General features: G+C 51.1%; 9 protein-coding genes across 9 annotated transcripts; 3 read left to right on the top strand and 6 right to left on the bottom strand.

The window, feature by feature from the left end:
- Positions 1-105: 105 nt before the first annotated feature.
- SNOG_10347 (hypothetical protein) lies at positions 106-2,904 on the bottom strand (the record flags this gene model as incomplete). The annotated part of the gene is made up of 3 exons (XM_001800571.1): positions 106-986; positions 1,155-2,214; positions 2,260-2,904. The coding sequence occupies 3 exons, from the start codon at positions 2,902-2,904 to the stop codon at positions 106-108; spliced, it is 2,586 nt and encodes an 861-aa protein (XP_001800623.1).
- A 798-nt stretch (positions 2,905-3,702) lies between these two features.
- On the bottom strand, positions 3,703-4,976 carry SNOG_10346 (hypothetical protein; the record flags this gene model as incomplete). Its single annotated transcript, XM_001800570.1, has 4 exons — positions 3,703-3,973; positions 4,028-4,442; positions 4,493-4,878; positions 4,927-4,976. The coding sequence occupies 4 exons, from the start codon at positions 4,974-4,976 to the stop codon at positions 3,703-3,705; spliced, it is 1,122 nt and encodes a 373-aa protein (XP_001800622.1).
- A 542-nt stretch (positions 4,977-5,518) lies between these two features.
- Positions 5,519-6,054, bottom strand: SNOG_10345 (hypothetical protein; the record flags this gene model as incomplete). The annotated part of the gene is made up of 2 exons (XM_001800569.1): positions 5,519-5,833; positions 5,959-6,054. The coding sequence occupies 2 exons, from the start codon at positions 6,052-6,054 to the stop codon at positions 5,519-5,521; spliced, it is 411 nt and encodes a 136-aa protein (XP_001800621.1).
- A 1,430-nt stretch (positions 6,055-7,484) lies between these two features.
- Positions 7,485-8,820, top strand: SNOG_10344 (hypothetical protein; the record flags this gene model as incomplete). The annotated part of the gene is made up of 2 exons (XM_001800568.1): positions 7,485-7,765; positions 7,896-8,820. The coding sequence occupies 2 exons, from the start codon at positions 7,485-7,487 to the stop codon at positions 8,818-8,820; spliced, it is 1,206 nt and encodes a 401-aa protein (XP_001800620.1).
- A 428-nt stretch (positions 8,821-9,248) lies between these two features.
- Positions 9,249-10,102, bottom strand: SNOG_10343 (hypothetical protein; the record flags this gene model as incomplete). The annotated part of the gene is made up of 3 exons (XM_001800567.1): positions 9,249-9,671; positions 9,725-9,870; positions 9,922-10,102. The coding sequence occupies 3 exons, from the start codon at positions 10,100-10,102 to the stop codon at positions 9,249-9,251; spliced, it is 750 nt and encodes a 249-aa protein (XP_001800619.1).
- Positions 10,103-10,396: 294 nt separating this feature from the next.
- Positions 10,397-10,949, top strand: SNOG_10342 (hypothetical protein; the record flags this gene model as incomplete). Its single annotated transcript, XM_001800566.1, has 3 exons — positions 10,397-10,562; positions 10,611-10,914; positions 10,943-10,949. The coding sequence occupies 3 exons, from the start codon at positions 10,397-10,399 to the stop codon at positions 10,947-10,949; spliced, it is 477 nt and encodes a 158-aa protein (XP_001800618.1).
- A 1,319-nt stretch (positions 10,950-12,268) lies between these two features.
- Positions 12,269-12,789, bottom strand: SNOG_10341 (hypothetical protein; the record flags this gene model as incomplete). Its single annotated transcript, XM_001800565.1, has 2 exons — positions 12,269-12,505; positions 12,538-12,789. The coding sequence occupies 2 exons, from the start codon at positions 12,787-12,789 to the stop codon at positions 12,269-12,271; spliced, it is 489 nt and encodes a 162-aa protein (XP_001800617.1).
- A 659-nt stretch (positions 12,790-13,448) lies between these two features.
- SNOG_10340 (hypothetical protein) lies at positions 13,449-13,914 on the top strand (the record flags this gene model as incomplete). The annotated part of the gene is made up of 2 exons (XM_001800564.1): positions 13,449-13,481; positions 13,564-13,914. The coding sequence occupies 2 exons, from the start codon at positions 13,449-13,451 to the stop codon at positions 13,912-13,914; spliced, it is 384 nt and encodes a 127-aa protein (XP_001800616.1).
- An 816-nt stretch (positions 13,915-14,730) lies between these two features.
- Positions 14,731-15,843, bottom strand: SNOG_10339 (hypothetical protein; the record flags this gene model as incomplete). Its single annotated transcript, XM_001800563.1, has 2 exons — positions 14,731-15,245; positions 15,409-15,843. 2 exons carry the CDS (start codon positions 15,841-15,843, stop codon positions 15,090-15,092), a joined length of 591 nt encoding a protein of 196 aa, XP_001800615.1. The 3' UTR covers positions 14,731-15,089.
- Positions 15,844-15,892: the final 49 nt, after the last annotated feature.

The raw sequence follows: 15,892 nt of genomic DNA, 5'->3' as shown, positions 1-15,892 counted from the left end.
TTGGGGCTAAAAACAGCATGAACTATGAATCTATAGATAAATCACGAGGTGAAGCCTTTCAATTGAGCTTCGAAAAGTGGTAGAAAGATGCTGTAGGTCATTGAGCTACCGTAGTTTAGCCATCCGCTGTCTACCTCTCGCCATCTTCCTTGATAGCAGTCTTTTAACGGAGAATGTCTCCTCTGCTATATCTTCTACTATCTCCTCAGCATTGCCAGGCTCATGCAGTTGTTTATTCTTCGTTTCCACCTCTATCTTTTCAGTGTCCTGCAACAATGTAATGATAGCTTGTAGGCCTCTTCGTTCCCTTTCCGATGGCCAATTAAGCATGCCCCATTGGTCTTCCACGCTACCAAGCTCCGAAGCCGATAAAGGTTCTGCTTGTCGTGCTTTGCTTATCGCGCGTTCCAATGGTGTCTCTCCGAACCGGTTCTTAGCCCCGAGGTCAATATTGCCTGTCCTCACTAGTAATTTGACCACCTCATCGTGACCCCCATCTATCGCCTGGAACAGTGATGTATCTCCATATATACCCTTACTATTCAAGTCGACCTTTCCTGTCGCCAGTAGTAGCTTGACTACAGCTTGTTTCCCTCGGCTTGCTGCCAGTAAGAGCGGAGTGTGTCCATGTTCGTCTTTGACATCAACCTTAATGTCGGTTGTTTCGAGGAGCAGCTTGACAACATGCTCATGCCCCAGGGTTGCTGCTTTGAGTAGCGCTGCGCCAGTACTAGAAGCATCAAAATCCACGTTCGATCTGCCTGCGTCAAGCAGTAGTTTGACCACAGCCGCATTCCCTGCTTCAGCTGCCAACAGTAACGCCATATAGCTTTCCGTCTTCGAAGACTCGTGCTCAGTCATGTCCTTCTGAAGTAACAGCCTTACGACAGTCTCGTGGCCTTTCTTTGCCGCCTGTGACAAGAGTGTTGGAGGAAACTTATGCATCGAGTCAAGTAGCAGCTCAACAACCACATCATGCTTCCCATCTGCGGCCCAGAGTAGTGGCTGTAACCCACTATTGGCATTGTGCGAGTATGATTCCAGGTCAATATGCTCAAGCAGTAAGCTTTTGACCACACGGAGCTCGGAGGCAGTAATGTCTATTTCCGCGCATTAGCGATTTCTGACCGTAGCGAGCTTTAGGGGCGATCGACCTTTGTGTGCGATCGCTACATCAAATTCTCCAATTGCTTCTCGACCTCGCTCTTCCATCCGTGAGTCTCTGAGATATGCGGATGTCGATGTGGTCATATCGCACAAGGTCAGTGTGACGTTCCACAATCTCTTCGCTCGGGCCAAGTGGCTTTCTATTTCAAGTTTTGCCTTCTCCGATTCCCAGTCAGTCATCCGTATCCATGTCTCGTAGTATTCGGAGTGCAGCGTCTTCCTGAGGCTTTGCTCCCAGTCCCAGAGGAGTAGAAAGGTGCGCTGGGGAAGCACTGGGGTAGTCCAGCCTATCGAAGGGCTAGCAGACTGCTCGTATTTGAGTTCCTCTTCGATCAACTTGACTGCAACCATGATGATCTTGAAATAGTCTCTGCCAAGTCTGACTATTGTAGGTTTCGAAGCTCCTCTCAGACGACATATGAGATCACCGGTGTGAATACTGTTCGATGTTGTTTGTAGAGTCCAGTGGTATTTGACGTTTGCTAACAATCCACTCTGCAGCGGAATTCCGAAGAGCAAAACTTCAACACGATACCTGTCACCTCTAACTGGATCAATCTTCACTGAAATGATTTCGCCAACGATCCAGCCTCCACTCTTGATCACTGCTGCCTGATTTTCCCCCCACGTTTCCACAGATACTTCGTCCGAAATCACATGCCTAACCAATCGTTGCAGAAGTTCTGCCCATGGTATTCGGTAATTTGGCAACAAGTCACCATTGCTCAGGTTATCCGTACTCATACCGAGTAAGGCGTATACTTTGTCGTGGCAATGAGTAGCATGATTGGCATGATACATGTCTACCAGTTCACTGAGTGGAGATATGTTCAATGTTGATCGGCTAGACTGAGTCAGGGAGTACTCAGGTCTGAAGATGGCCCCTCGTATGAGATAGCTCACAGAACGTATGAGGCTCTGCAATTGTAACGGAATCTCATATGAGTCGATGAAGCCATCGGTGCCCAAGCAGAAGGCATACCCGTCAATTCGGTCGCGCCCGCACATGACGACAATGTTCCGGGCTGCGGCAACTTCCTGCAGTATCTATATAGACTCAGCACGGCTCCTGTCAGAGAATGATCACCTTACCCAGATACGTTGGAACCACGGCCGCTTGAGTAGCGCAACGGCCGCTGAATCGATCTTTGTGGCTTTTGCGCCAAACGGAGACGTCTTGCCCTCTTCACGGAGCATCTCTCCAAAAACAAGGTCGCTATCATCCGATGCTTCTCCAAGCCAGACAACCACACGGTATGCTCGAGCGTAGATTGTTGCCATGAATTGGATCTGGTACTCTTTCTCCGCCGTATTCTGTTGGTCGATGCATATTGCATCTATCCACAGTATTCGTTCTATCGAGTGATTGCGAAGCCGTGAAAGCGCTGCATGAAGGTTGACAGTGGCGTCAAAGCGATGTCCGTGTATGATCACGGGCAACTTCTTGTTTGCATCACCCCACACATAGGAGAGAGCCTCGTACAGATGGCTTTCACACGAGTCTTGTAGCGAGTATTCGAAAAGCTCGCATTGTATCTCAGTGTTCGGGTCTCGATTTGGCATCAGACGAAGAAGACGTATACTGTTATTTGTCGACGAAAGCGGTTGGTAACGATATGAAGACATGGAGAGTACGATAACATCCGTGTTGTGTGCTGATAGGAGCCTGGCAGGCTCGACTGACTTGGATACATCGCAAATGCAGTGTCCTCTTCGATGACCGAGCGCGTCCCACATTCTTGTTTCACCTTAACGCTGATAGGAGGAACTGCCCATAGCAGCCAATCGCTTCTACATATCCTTGCTGCAGGATATCTCATCTTATTGGAAGAATGCGCTGTGCCGTAATGCACAGCTTAGCTGTGTGATGGGGCTACATACATGATCGCGGCCTATTTCTGCACCCAAGAAGTGACACACACTATGTCAAGCTTTACGTGGTGGGTCTAATGCGAGGCGCAGGAAAGAAACCTTCCTAGTGAACGCGATTGAGACTTCGGCAGGTTCAATCGACGGAAAAGTATGAAGAACAGCTCAACGTAGCAACTTCCAGTCATGCACAGTGCCGTGTGGATCCGATAACTAGACAGTGATCGTACTCCATCGCAATCAAACGAGGGTAGTGCTCACCACGGTAGCTTTGAACAGTCGTCGGCAATCGAAACCATATCAAATCGATCAAGTTTGTGTAATCGTCTGTAATTTGGTAGCAAACTACATACTCTTTTGCTTTTGAACGATGATTCGTTCAAGCATAAGTGAACTACACAAAGTGCAACCACTGAAGGCGCCGTGTTCGACCTTTCAATTACACTTTTCACTTTACTTCTTGCATCCAATACGAGCATACCCATTGTCCTCGTTCGAAATCGGCTGTTATTCGTGCAGGTGTCCAGAACGACTTGGCGCATTAGTGTTTCCTTCTGACGAAATAATTGTACTAACATCGTCAATTTTAGGAGGGGCCGGCAAGCAGCGATTTGTGGTGATGAAAGCCACAAGAATATAGCGAGTGTGTTTTCAGGCAGGCTGTGTTCAGGAGAGCACCTTGCGCCATTGGTACTTCTCGTGCTGCTCCGCCATCGCCTCATCGACCTCATTGTCTACCACGATTGGGCCATATTCCTTCTTAACCCATCTGCAGAACGACTTCCAGTCGTTGGAAAGTATCAGATGCCCTTCGTTTATCTCGACAGGAGTCAAGCAGCTATAGTCCAAACTCCATCGTGCCAGCTGTTTCCAGCTGTAAAGAGACATGGTGGGCGCACCTACCATGATCTGATAGAACTCATGCGACATGGAATTACTGCATGAAGAATCAGTAATCAATTTCTCCGACAAGTGTTTAGTTACAACATACCTAAAGAGTGATGGGTTATCCGAGTTGACTGTGCATGGAATGCCGGCGGCTAGTAACTCGGGGAACGGATGCTCCTTGATGTTTCGGCAGAGATGCAGAAGTTCGTTGGAAATGGGGCATAGCTCAATGCATATGCCCGGACTGTTTTTTGTCTTCTTGAACTTTTCAACGAGGTGAGGGTGCTTCATCAGCGCAAAACCATGCCCAATGCGCTTTGAACCAAGTACTACTGCATCATACAGATTGGAATTGCTCGGATCTGAAGAGCCTCCAGTATCCAAGAGGGTTTCTCCAGCATGAAACATGAAAGGAATGTCAAGGCCGCGTGCCTCGCAAGTCTTCTTGAACGCAACCAATTCGTCTCTGTAGAAGCCGATGTGGTTAGGCCGATCTTCCGCACCCACCAAATCAAAACCTGTAGAATGTTAATAGCTGGCAAGCATTCGACTTGTAAACTCAGCTTACCGCAGATCAGTTTTGGGAACTTCTCCTTCAGGCCGATACACTGCTTCATCTCCTCTTGCATCATTTTCTTGGGTATTGACCGCGGAGTGCAATATATGATCTTCAAACCAAACGGAAACTTATGTAGCCTTTGTTGCTTCTTCAACTGGGCCTGTTTTGCCAGAACTCCCTTGACAATGAGATGCATTTGCGCCGCATTCCTAAGCTCTTCTTTGCCGCTATCCTTGGGTATGGATTTGTCGAGCAGCATCGGTCTAAGCTCAGCATACATGACGTTCTCTTCGATCATGCGATCAATTGCCTCACCAATATACCACACATAAACGCTTTCGTAATTAAGAAGGCCTTTGAAGCACCGCGTTGCCTGATTGAATCTTGCCCAAACCCTATTGCTGTGTCAGTATCAATTATGCCAAGTAAAGCGAAGGACTCACCCATTCACAGTCTGACCAAAGCCATATGCTTCCTCTTCACTGAGAACCATCTTTGACTTCAGCCAGAATTCAGCAGGATTTAAACGAATGTCTGCTCCTGGCTCTGAGCAGCAAGCGGCGATCGTTGAAGCGGTAGTTTCATGCGGTTGCACATACTTATTACTCAAAAAGTGATTTTGAAAATCTGCTTGAAACTGTTTCCAAGGCATCCATACTTTCCACTTCGACTCTGCAGTCTTCCAATTGGTTGCATTGCCAGGATATTTTTCGGAGAATATGTCCACGCCTTCCTCAACCTGGTCAGGATCTAGGACAGTAAGAACCATTTCGGTCTCATCAAGATCATCCTCCGTGAGTAGTGGACGAATGCTCCGAATGTAAAGGTTGTCGATCGATCGTGCCTGTTCTAGGAGCCGCTCAGGGTGTAACTCGGCATTGAAATGGAGATGCAACAAACCGCCCTTTGGGACGTGTTGTGCAATTTTAAATAACTCACTCTTTTCGTTGATGTGGGTTTTGTTAGTGAGAAATTGCCCTCCCATATCCCGGGTGTCCTTCCCGGGTATTGCCTCCGAGGCTACGTTGACAAATACTACCTTCCTTTCATATTCTCGTAAGGCTCGTACGATACAAGCGGCATCCCTGCTCGTCCCAGATCATCCCTGGGGATCTGGAAGTGGTTCTCGAGCCTCGAGTCGCGATCCGCAAGCATTTCTTCGTCTTCCTCACGTAGTAGCTCATCATGTTCTTTACTGTACTTTTGAAGTGCTGCTATATCTCCAAGTGCTGCGTCAAAGAGATCATTTACTTCTGCCGAGTAATCCTCCGCCACGTCTATGACTTTTGGCTCAAATTGTTGCGTAGGCTTCCTTCGGCTTGGTAAAGGGCTGCTAACTCTTTTCCTCTTCTTGGGAGAGTCAGCGGTCTTCATGACTATTCTGTTGGGATCCTCAGGAGATCCGCGTTTGTCACGTACGGATCTGTGGGCTTGAATAAGTATTATCGTATTTGTAAAGGAGAGCAAGCACATACCAATAACGGAAGCGTGATACCACACCTCGCCAGGCAACCCTTGGACGAGAGTTCTGAGACTTCACTCGACGCCTTGGAGTCGCTTTCAGTGGGCATTCCGACGTCGACTGTGTTGTTTGCGTCCTTCACCGGCTGCGCATGCCGAGAGAGCGGTAGGAGTTGAGAAAACAAATCCGGTAGCTTGGGTCAGACGCAGTGGCACTTGATTATGAATGTTATTCGTTGGTAGCCTTGAGGTGTTGACCGGCACTGGGCTGTGTAGGAGCTCTGATACTTGAGTTTCGAGCTTCGGTGAGACCAGAACCGCTACGGCAAAGCTCACGCTGTAGCAAGAGAGCTATCCTGGCGATGTGGCTAGTGTACCAGAATTGACAACCGCTGACCTGTTTTTCGGCCTGATTGTGCAAGTGACTTGTCAGTGATGGGGTTCACAAAAGATGGCTTCGGTATTATGAAAGCTGCTGCGCCTCGAAGAGGGACCAGGGCCATGCGGAAGGCTGAAGAATGCGCTGGTGCCTGGACAAATATGACTCTAGACGAAGCACTTTGTGACTTGATAATGAAAGAAGAGAGTAGGATTACAGAGAGCGCAGCTGCACTATTCACGCGAGGAACCAAGGCCCTGCGCACTTTCCTCGTGGACATTGCAGCAAGTGGCATGCAGCGATCGCGTGCCTGAGGATACAAGACATAGGAAGGAGCAACCACATACATCAGCGCATTCGACTTGCGCACGCTCTGTCTCTCCCCTGATACACCTTCGGACGATGCGACAGCTCTTATATGATGTTTTCGACAACCTCTCGGCGGTTGCTGCAGTTATCGATCCCAGCTGTATCACAGCGGTCAGCCTGGCGCGTACGGCCGCGTAACTGTTTGATCAAGCGATGGGTGGGCGATCAAAGTCGAGGTCAAGCTCCACTTGCAGACGGGGCGCAGTAGCTCAATACCTCCGAAAGTTGTTGCGACGAGCGGATCGGTTGCAAGAATGAAGTTTGGAAACATGGGGAGGATCCCATAGCCCATCGCACAATTGAGGCTATGCAGCGCCTCCGATGCAGCGGATAACTCGCAGCCTAGTCACTCGTCCTGTCAGCGACAGAACCCCTCCTTGACTCCTGGCCTCAGGCATTCGCGACACCCAATAGGGTGCACCAACGACAACGAGTGAGGCTGTGAACTGCACAGCGTTCCACTTGCTTTTCGACTACGACGTTCTGGTGGCTGGCTCTCTGACCGGAGGCGTTTGGGGGTCTTGTTCGCAAGGCCTTCTGCGTTGCGCAGGCGCTTTTTGGCCCCCAACTGACGACACGCTGCATCCCAACTTTTGTCCACAGCATGCGCGTCTTCACCACCCATCCTTATTGCCTCAACTTGGCACTTGGGTTAAAAACGGTCCCATCTCGCTTCTAGCCGCTTCGTACCGACATAGTTGACCCATGCTTTCGTTCCTTTGACATCGATATCAGGTTGACACTTAGTCCAACATTGCCCTACACCGCATAGCCGGACCAACCTTTACCGGGATGCATTGGCTTGCCCCGAACGATAATGGCATCATCAAACTAGACTCTCTTCAACTTGATATTGTAGGCTTCCTGGCCATCTTAGGAGAGGGTTCCGTGCTTGCCAACGCTCAGGTCTCAACGCTTTCGAAATGGATCTTTCTACCACGCTTGATCCCGGCCCCTCAAGCGCTGATGAGACCGACTAGGCCTTTGGTGCTTGAACCCGCGCCTGGAACCGTATCAGGCATTTTCTCGGGCAATAAGAGAGACAACATCAACCACATCGGAAACATTGTCTGGTAAGACCCTTGCTCCGAACTTGGACGGTCCCTGAAGACCCTTCCCCACACGTACCAAACTTTGAAAACGGGTCGAGTCCGATAGTTCATGAGATGCTCAACACGTGGAACACCAGCTAACATCCATTAGCGATGCGAACAATCTTGCGACATACTCGGTCCGCGTCGTCGAGATCGAACGCATCAACGAACAAGACTTGAAATCGAAAACCGTCGCGCCGCTGACTTTTGTCATATTCGTTGGCTTCTCCCTTTCCGCCTTCCTCCTCGCACTCTCGATATGGCAAAAGGACGGCATGTCCATCGTTGCTACCTGCCTCCTGTCGCTGCTCTCGAGCCTCATCGGCCTCGGCAACAAATGGAAACTACAACTGCCTAAGCGTAGATCAACGTCGGGTAGCGTACCACGCGGCGATGTCGTGATTCGATATCCGAGAGGCAGTTTCCTCGTTGTCCGCTGCAACGAGAACGTAGCCCGCGAGCTGTACTTCGCGCCCGCAGAGATAGATTACCTCCTGAAGCACGCGCCTGCCTATCGAATCTTGAGCTTGGTAGGCACCATGATGCTTATGGGAGGTGTCATTTGCCTTGCCAACGCGCAAATTCAAGTGCAGATTGCTTGGGCAGGATCATACATGGTGCTAGGTGCTGCATACTGGATTGTAGCTGCCTTGCCACAAAAGCTCCACTGGGACACGTCCTGCTACAAGGTCACCAACGAATGTCTTTCCGACTCGAACATGGACGCCAAGGGCTACCCGTCCGAGAACGAGACCTTCACGCAAGCGCTTTGGAAGGCTATCATCGTCACGAAGAACACGACCTGGGTCACAAGAAGTGATGCATGCCCCGACACAGACGCATGGCGGGAGTGGCTATGTGAGGCACACGCGGTCAGCAAGGATGTTAAGCTTGCAGACAAAGAGAACAAGGAAGGCGTCAGGACTTGGGAGGTGCCGCGTGACTGGGACCCCCAGGCACACTTGGTGGAGTTGCTGAGCAGACAAGCGAAGAAAGACAAGATCAACTCGACCAGGATCTTGGAGGACGTGTAACAAGATTCATTCTTTTGGGGTTATGGCATGGCATGGCATGGCATTGCATTGCATTGCGAGGGAAAGGAAGCATCTACGATGACATGACGGATTTCACGACATTTACGAATTATATACCACACATATAGCATCGCTTGGTAGCGCTTAGGCGTTGTTGCATACTGGTTGCGCCACAAAATAGTCTTCTTACAAAACATACTCTGTTGTCATGATCATCTCCTTGAGCTCGCGCACCAACTGCCTCTGCCTGCACGACTGCTTCTCCGCATGCCTTGTGAACAAGCCCTCTACTTTCTTTCAAGCCGGGTTCATTCGTGTCCTTGTCGGAATCACATACTAGGCGCGAGCTTTGTAGTCATGCCTGACGTGTCAGGCACCCATTTTCTGTGCTCTGTATTTCCAAATCGACGTCGACTTGGGGCTCAATCTCAAGTCCCATTCTTCCACCTCTGCTCCCACTCCACTTTCCGCCTGACAACCTCCCTCAGCCACTTGTCCAGATTCTCGGTCTGCCCATCTACATCCATGCTGTCTCCCCCCAGACTCACACCACCCTCTTCCTCTCTGCAGCACACGTCCTCGGCCATCTCGCACGCCTCTTCCCACTCCTCGTAGCTGAAGCTGCCGTCGCTTTCGTTCAGGAGTAGCCGCCTGTCGCCCGAGAAGGCAAATACGTGCACGGATTTGATGGGTTTTGCGCGGAGCAGCTCGTTGGCGGTGGGCGAGAGGAGGGGCGTGGATGACGCGGGGAGGGCGACGAGGACGCATGTCAGGGTTGTGGAGAGGGGTATCGATGCGCTGAGGAGGGAGAGGAGAGCGGTGTGGAGGAGGTGTGGGAGGATGGTTAGGGTCTGTGATTGCAGGTCAGCTAGAGGTGTTTGCGCGAGAGTGGAGCTTTACATACGCTGCTTATGCCAGTCATCGCGTCTTCTTCGGGCAATGAGCGCACCTGCAGAGTGAGCTGCACGAGGGTCCGCGGTATGAGACGGGTGAGTATTATGCTGCGCAGCGTGTTGTGGAGGAGGGTCTCGAGGTGGCGCTCTTTTGGGCCTACGGGGGCTATCAGTATAACAATTGCTGGCCACAATATAGATTACATACTTCCAACGCCGACTGCCGGCCTTACATTGACTTCGATGGTCGCTTCCTCTGGCATCTCGTCTCTGCGCAACACCTCGATCGGTCCGTTGACGGCGCCAATGATGGAGAAGCCATTGTGAGTGTATGTCGCCGAGCCATCTGCGCGGTTCAGGTGGGTGAGCGTGGCCTCTGGGACGACCATTGCGACGGTATTAAGTGGATTCGTGTTGGCGGGGTTGTCTGCGCAATGTCGGCTTGCTTCCTCTCGAACATGACCAAAGTTTCGGTGGGGCCAGGGCGATCCGAGCTCCGATCAGATTGCGGCTGAAGCTCCCATGCCGAGGTGCATCATCCCGGATCCTGGACCTGCAAAGAGGGCTTACCAGCCTCCGTGAGCTGTCTGGATAGACCTGAGATTCCTGCTACACATCCCATCGCTACCCTACTCAGTTGCGCGTATTATATCCTGCCATCTTCGCCCTCCTATCCAAACACAATGGCAGGCTCATCCCGCAATGCATCGCCCATCAAGCGCCTCATGACGGAGCTCCAAACATACCAGAGCGACCCCAATGAAGCTCTCCTGGAACTGGGTCCCATAGACGACGACGTTATGCACTGGCGCGCGGTCATGAAGGGTGTTGTTGGCACAGCATATGAAGGTATGCTCCCAGACTGCTGGGCATGCACGAGAAGACTGACATAAATAGGCGGCCGCTGGCTCCTCGACATTCACATACCCAACGCGTACCCACTGTCGCCTCCCTCCATCCGCTTTGTCACACCCATCTGTCACCCAAACGTCGACTTCAAGACCGGGGAGATCTGCCTCGACACTTTGAAAACCGCCTGGACGCCCGCACTCACGATTACGGCGACCATGACCACAATACATCAGCTCCTCACGAGCGCGGAGCCGGACAGTCCGCTAAATGTAGATGTCGCGCAGTTGTTCAGAATTGGTGATGAAATCGGTGCGCAAAGCTTGATCAGGTTCTACACTGAGACAGAGAGGTATGATGCAAGGCAACGACGACCTCAGGATATGAGGTGATTGTTCAATGATGGCGTGTGAATACAGGGTGCGACAAATCGGGGCAGGTCTGGGCTGGGCGTTTGGAATGGATGTCTACATGAGCGAGCGCATATACCTTACAACATGAAATACAGCACAGGAAATACAGCACAGTGCAACAACACCTCCAAGGCCGTAGAGCGTATCTTCATGCTCTCCAGCAATCTGTGTCCAATTTTCTATGGATGGCCATCTCCCCGAGTGTACTGACCTTCTGCATCTCAGCTTCCACGACACGAACATCATCCGACAGCATACATGATCGAACACGGCTGCAACTGCACACCACGCAAGCCTCTCCCGATCATCCTTGCGGCAATCAGCTGAACCACACCAGCTGAAAGCACTCAGTGTGGGAGTGCCTGTCCCGCGGAGCTCTGTTTCAGCCTCCCACAATACATGAGATCGACAGCGCAATGCCTCTGTCCGTCGACGCAGGAATGATCGCCATACACACACACTGTCCTTCCTTGGCAGACTAAGTGACATGAACTCGCATATACTTGATAGACGATGCAAAAAAAACAACCCTAAAAAACTGTGCAGCTTACTGCAGGTGCGTACCATCACTGCATTGCCTTTGGCGCCGGCTTCACCGCCTGGTGCGTCCGGATGCAGTCTTCGATTCGAAAACCTAGCAGACATCGATCGATCTATGGGTAGCAACGAGATCCCGAGGCTTTCATGTAGGCCTCAGGCAATTATGTCGTCTAGACCCAGCCTCGCTGAAGCATGTGCTACTGAATGGCGGGAGCTAGCGACGCGCAGTGTGTACGCAACAGAGTTCGGTTGCTGGTAGCAGCACAGTCTGTTAGGGGTTCGGGGACAGAATTATCCTACTCAGCTCCGGGCAAAAGGTTTAGATTCGCGTGCGTCATATTGTGTTTGTTATAGACTGATTGATTGTACGATTACTGCAATAACATGATTGTGAGGCCTGCCAAATCGAATCACATGCTCCAGACGCCAACGCTATAGAATCGAACGGAAAATTCCGCCAACCCGTCTTCCCATTCAAAGCCTGGAGTCTGAAAGGGAAAACATCATGCACACAGCTGTCCCTTACAAGCGATAGTTACGAGCCACGGGCCACTAATACCAGCACCGCCTCACAATCACAACGCCTAACAATGCACCGCTCGTGCTCGATCGGACCACCCCACTCAACTCCACTTCTCAGCTAGCTGGCGAGAAAGCCACCTCTCAAGTCTCCATATGAAAAGCGAAAGGCCCGCTTTCCTCCATTGCTGCCGCATACACACTCACACACACACACACATGTGCGCCAAGAACCTAGATCAGAGGTGGCGGAAATCGTGAGATGCCTGCAGCATCATACGACACGGCGTACCGCGAAGAAACGCCGAATGCGCGATGAAAATGTGGCTGGCTGTGTGTCCGCTGGTATTTTTGTACATGGCGCGCCTGGATCACCCTTTGGAAATTGTCCACTGCGTTCGACGCCAGCCATGATTCGACACGGTAGTTGTGCCGTGTAGAACCGGCTCTTGCGCTGCTGTGCCGGATGTGCTATTCGTGGGTAAGCGACGGGTGTATGAAACCGACTGTAGCTCTTCAGGTGGAGGTGATTCGGTAGTCGAAGAATCATGAGAGTATTTTCGGATACTCGGGAGCGGATAGTAAGGTGCATCGTAAGGTCCTGGTAGAGGGGTTGGCGGTGCGATCCACGGATATATCGGTATGTACTCGGCATGTGATAGTTCTTCTTTCAGGGCTTTAAGCCGCTGATTTTGTTCTTCTGGTTGTGTAGATGGTGGAAGTTTTCCCCTTATCACCAGACTCGCTATCGACATCTTCTCTTGACACAAGTTCTGTTGGACCAGCATTTTCTTTCGTCGTGTTGAAAAGAGACCGAACGAGCTGATGACAGCCGCGAACACCGAAAATAACAGTACGACTCTGAAGATAATCCCAACGACTGTCAATAATGTCCAGCTTTCTAACCAGGATGATTCAGTCAATGTTTGGTGAGGAGCCATGAACCGATGAGAAGGTCAGTGTGAATTGAACAGGCTAGTAGGCCACCTTGGCATGAAGAGAGAGTAGGATGATGCAGGTGCTTAGAACTATGGCTCAGTCAGTGAAGCGTGGGAGAACGGTGCCTTTCATAGAACCTACGTGATAAGACGGAACAACCGTTGCATAAGCACTAAGGTACGAATCCTCCCGGTCAGTATCAGCTAATAATATGCAATGAGTATAGACGTTCGTACAGGATTAGCACCGGGGTATGAATAAGTACTTATTTCAAGCGGGTCGCATGTCAGGACACTGCATCGATCGCAACAACAGCAAGCGCCACGCTCAGCATACGCAAACAGGTAATACAGCAAGCCATCCAGTCTCCTCAGATCGAGATTAAGCCGGTACCGGTAGCGGCGCGAAACATTGGGAGCAATGGCTAGCGGCTATCTTGCTCGTACATGTGCTGATGACGGAGCCAAAGTGAAGCATGGCCGTCGCCATGATCGACAAACGGGCAAAGGTGCGTAATCCTCAGCTGCAACGAATCGCGCCTTTGAACGCAATACAGCGAGGCTGCTAGGGTAGGCATGGTTTGGTGGCAGTTTCAGCAGGTCCGACATATCCTCAAAGTCTTGGCAAGGGTAGTTCAGCTGAGGAGTGCGGCGATGGCGTTCCTTGTGGCGTCGCCGAAGCGCACTGGCCCGATCGGTTGGCCCTGCACCTTCATTAACGGCGAGCTAGCTTCTTGCTCTCGACCAACTTTTACCATGATTATTCCGCCCGCCACTACTGCGATCGAGTTTTCTGGACATGTGTTACACGGCGGCCGTCGTTCCCGTGATAGAAGCCACGCGCCTAGTCAGCTGCACGGTGGACGCCAACCGAGTTGCAAGCACACCAAGGACTCCATCAAGCAACCTGACCGCGACCTTTGCAAGATTGTACAAAGTTAATCGAGCAATTTGCCGAAGTCAGATGTCAAAATCTCGCTCAAGCTACCTTTCCATTCGTTGTGACGGGGATGATGCCTTCTTTCAAGATGTCTTGCATCGCGTGCCATCAGAGCCTTCGTTTGGGCACGCGAGATGGCTTGAACCCCATCGTTGTTACTATGAATATCGATCTCAGATCTTAAAATACCCCGCGGCCGAGTGGCACACCGATGACACATGGATGAGGAAAAGTAGGCCGGTTTGCCAGAGCGTTCAGAGCCTCAAATATGCCTCCGGGCTACGATCGGGATCTCCGCATCATCTGAAAGAGCTGGAAAGGAGACGAGGTGGAGCGTGCGATTATTTGGTAGCCAATTCGCCTTGAAGCCCATCTTTCGGCGGGCTGCCAAACCAAAGTACCCAAATTCAGGGTCACATTGGAGGACTACAGACAGGCTAACAGCTCTACCTCACTACTCAAGGCTTATCTAGGCTAGGAAAGAGTCCTGTTGGTACTCTTCACCGCATGTGGGTAGCATTGCGACCCCTGGTTGACCCTTCACGTCTTGGCCATGGCACCCGGAGCTGCTGCCAACTTCCTCGGTCACAGTATCCAACTTTGAGGAAGTTGAACTGTTGCTTGATACGTGCCTAGATTCGGGTAATCGCCGCTCCGTACATCTTCACTCCACGCAGAGTACGGGGACGCCGTGGTAAACTCAAGTACCTGCATCCAGGCCTTAGACCAGTCTGGCAAGCTGAGCCTAGTATCCGACAACACAACTTGACTGGACCACCATAGATCAGCGACCAGAGGCAAGTATAACCGCTCTACATGATGCATTGCAGATCATTTTCTCCACCTTGTTGGTGGCCTAAGAGAACTCATTACGGCGAGTCCGTCGCCACGAGGGCACGTGACTTAAGCGAAAGATTCTACTGTCTGCATGCGGCAAAAGGTCAAAGACCAAGGACCAGTGTCAATATCGACATGATCATCAGAGAAAGGAACGTTGGCAGCTGAAAATACGCAATCTCAATTCATTTGAAGACCTCGACACATGCCGCGCGTTAGGCCTACGTTGTTTTGTCGAGCTTCCTGCACAGCCACAACAGCGCCTTGAATATCCCGCAACCACTTTCACCCGTTTCAGGTGTCGCTTCAAGCCTGATGGAGGCAGACACCTCATTTCCGGTCAGACGGCTTGCGACGACTGGCATTCACTAGACTCTCGAGGTGTTTCGGTACCTGGTTGCATGACACCCTTGTGCTGCGCCTCATACGACATAGCCTTTTGTCCCTGAACTCGAACCAGGCCGATACTAAGCTTGGCTTGCGGATTCAATAGTGGCTGTGACGATGTAACGTTGGCCCATGGTAGTCCTCCACGGGCTGTGTACGCTGATGTCTTCAATCGACCTGACACCAGAAAATAGGCAAAATGGACTGTCGATTGAACACAAAAGGATATAATATTTCATCATCTACGCTTTATACTTCTTCTTCACCCTCACACTACCCTCCTCATCTTCGAACCCTCTTTTCCTACTCGCCTGCTCTCCCATGCAAGACCACTCCTTCAAGCTTCCCTCCTCCCACTCATCCCATTCCCTCTTCCCATCTCCCCAAACGCCCCTTTCTTCCTGAATATCCACCTCATCTCGTCCCTCTATCGATTCCAGGATCTCGCCGAGACTCTCATCTAGCTCGTAGGTCCCTAGCCCCGGGCTCGTAGGCACCTTGTCAACAGGTTTGCTTAGCCACTCTGATTGCTGGAAAGGTAACAGCGGCAATGGCGTGCGCAGGTAAGATTCTGGGTAGCTTATATCCGCGACGTGTAGAATCTTGGGCGTGTAGAGGAGAGATGGAAACGGTTGTTGTGGGGAGCGTGATGGCGAGGATAGTGGGTATGGAGAGTCGCACTGGCGGGGAGGAGTCGAGGGCGCCATGTTGAGTTTGAGTCTAGGCAGATATGATGGAGGATCAAGGTTACTTGAA

This window comes from Parastagonospora nodorum (genome assembly GCF_000146915.1).
Source record: "Parastagonospora nodorum SN15 chromosome Unknown scaffold_16, whole genome shotgun sequence".
Lineage (NCBI taxonomy): Eukaryota > Fungi > Ascomycota > Dothideomycetes > Pleosporales > Phaeosphaeriaceae > Parastagonospora > Parastagonospora nodorum.
This window is presented reverse-complemented; position numbering and strand designations above follow the sequence as displayed.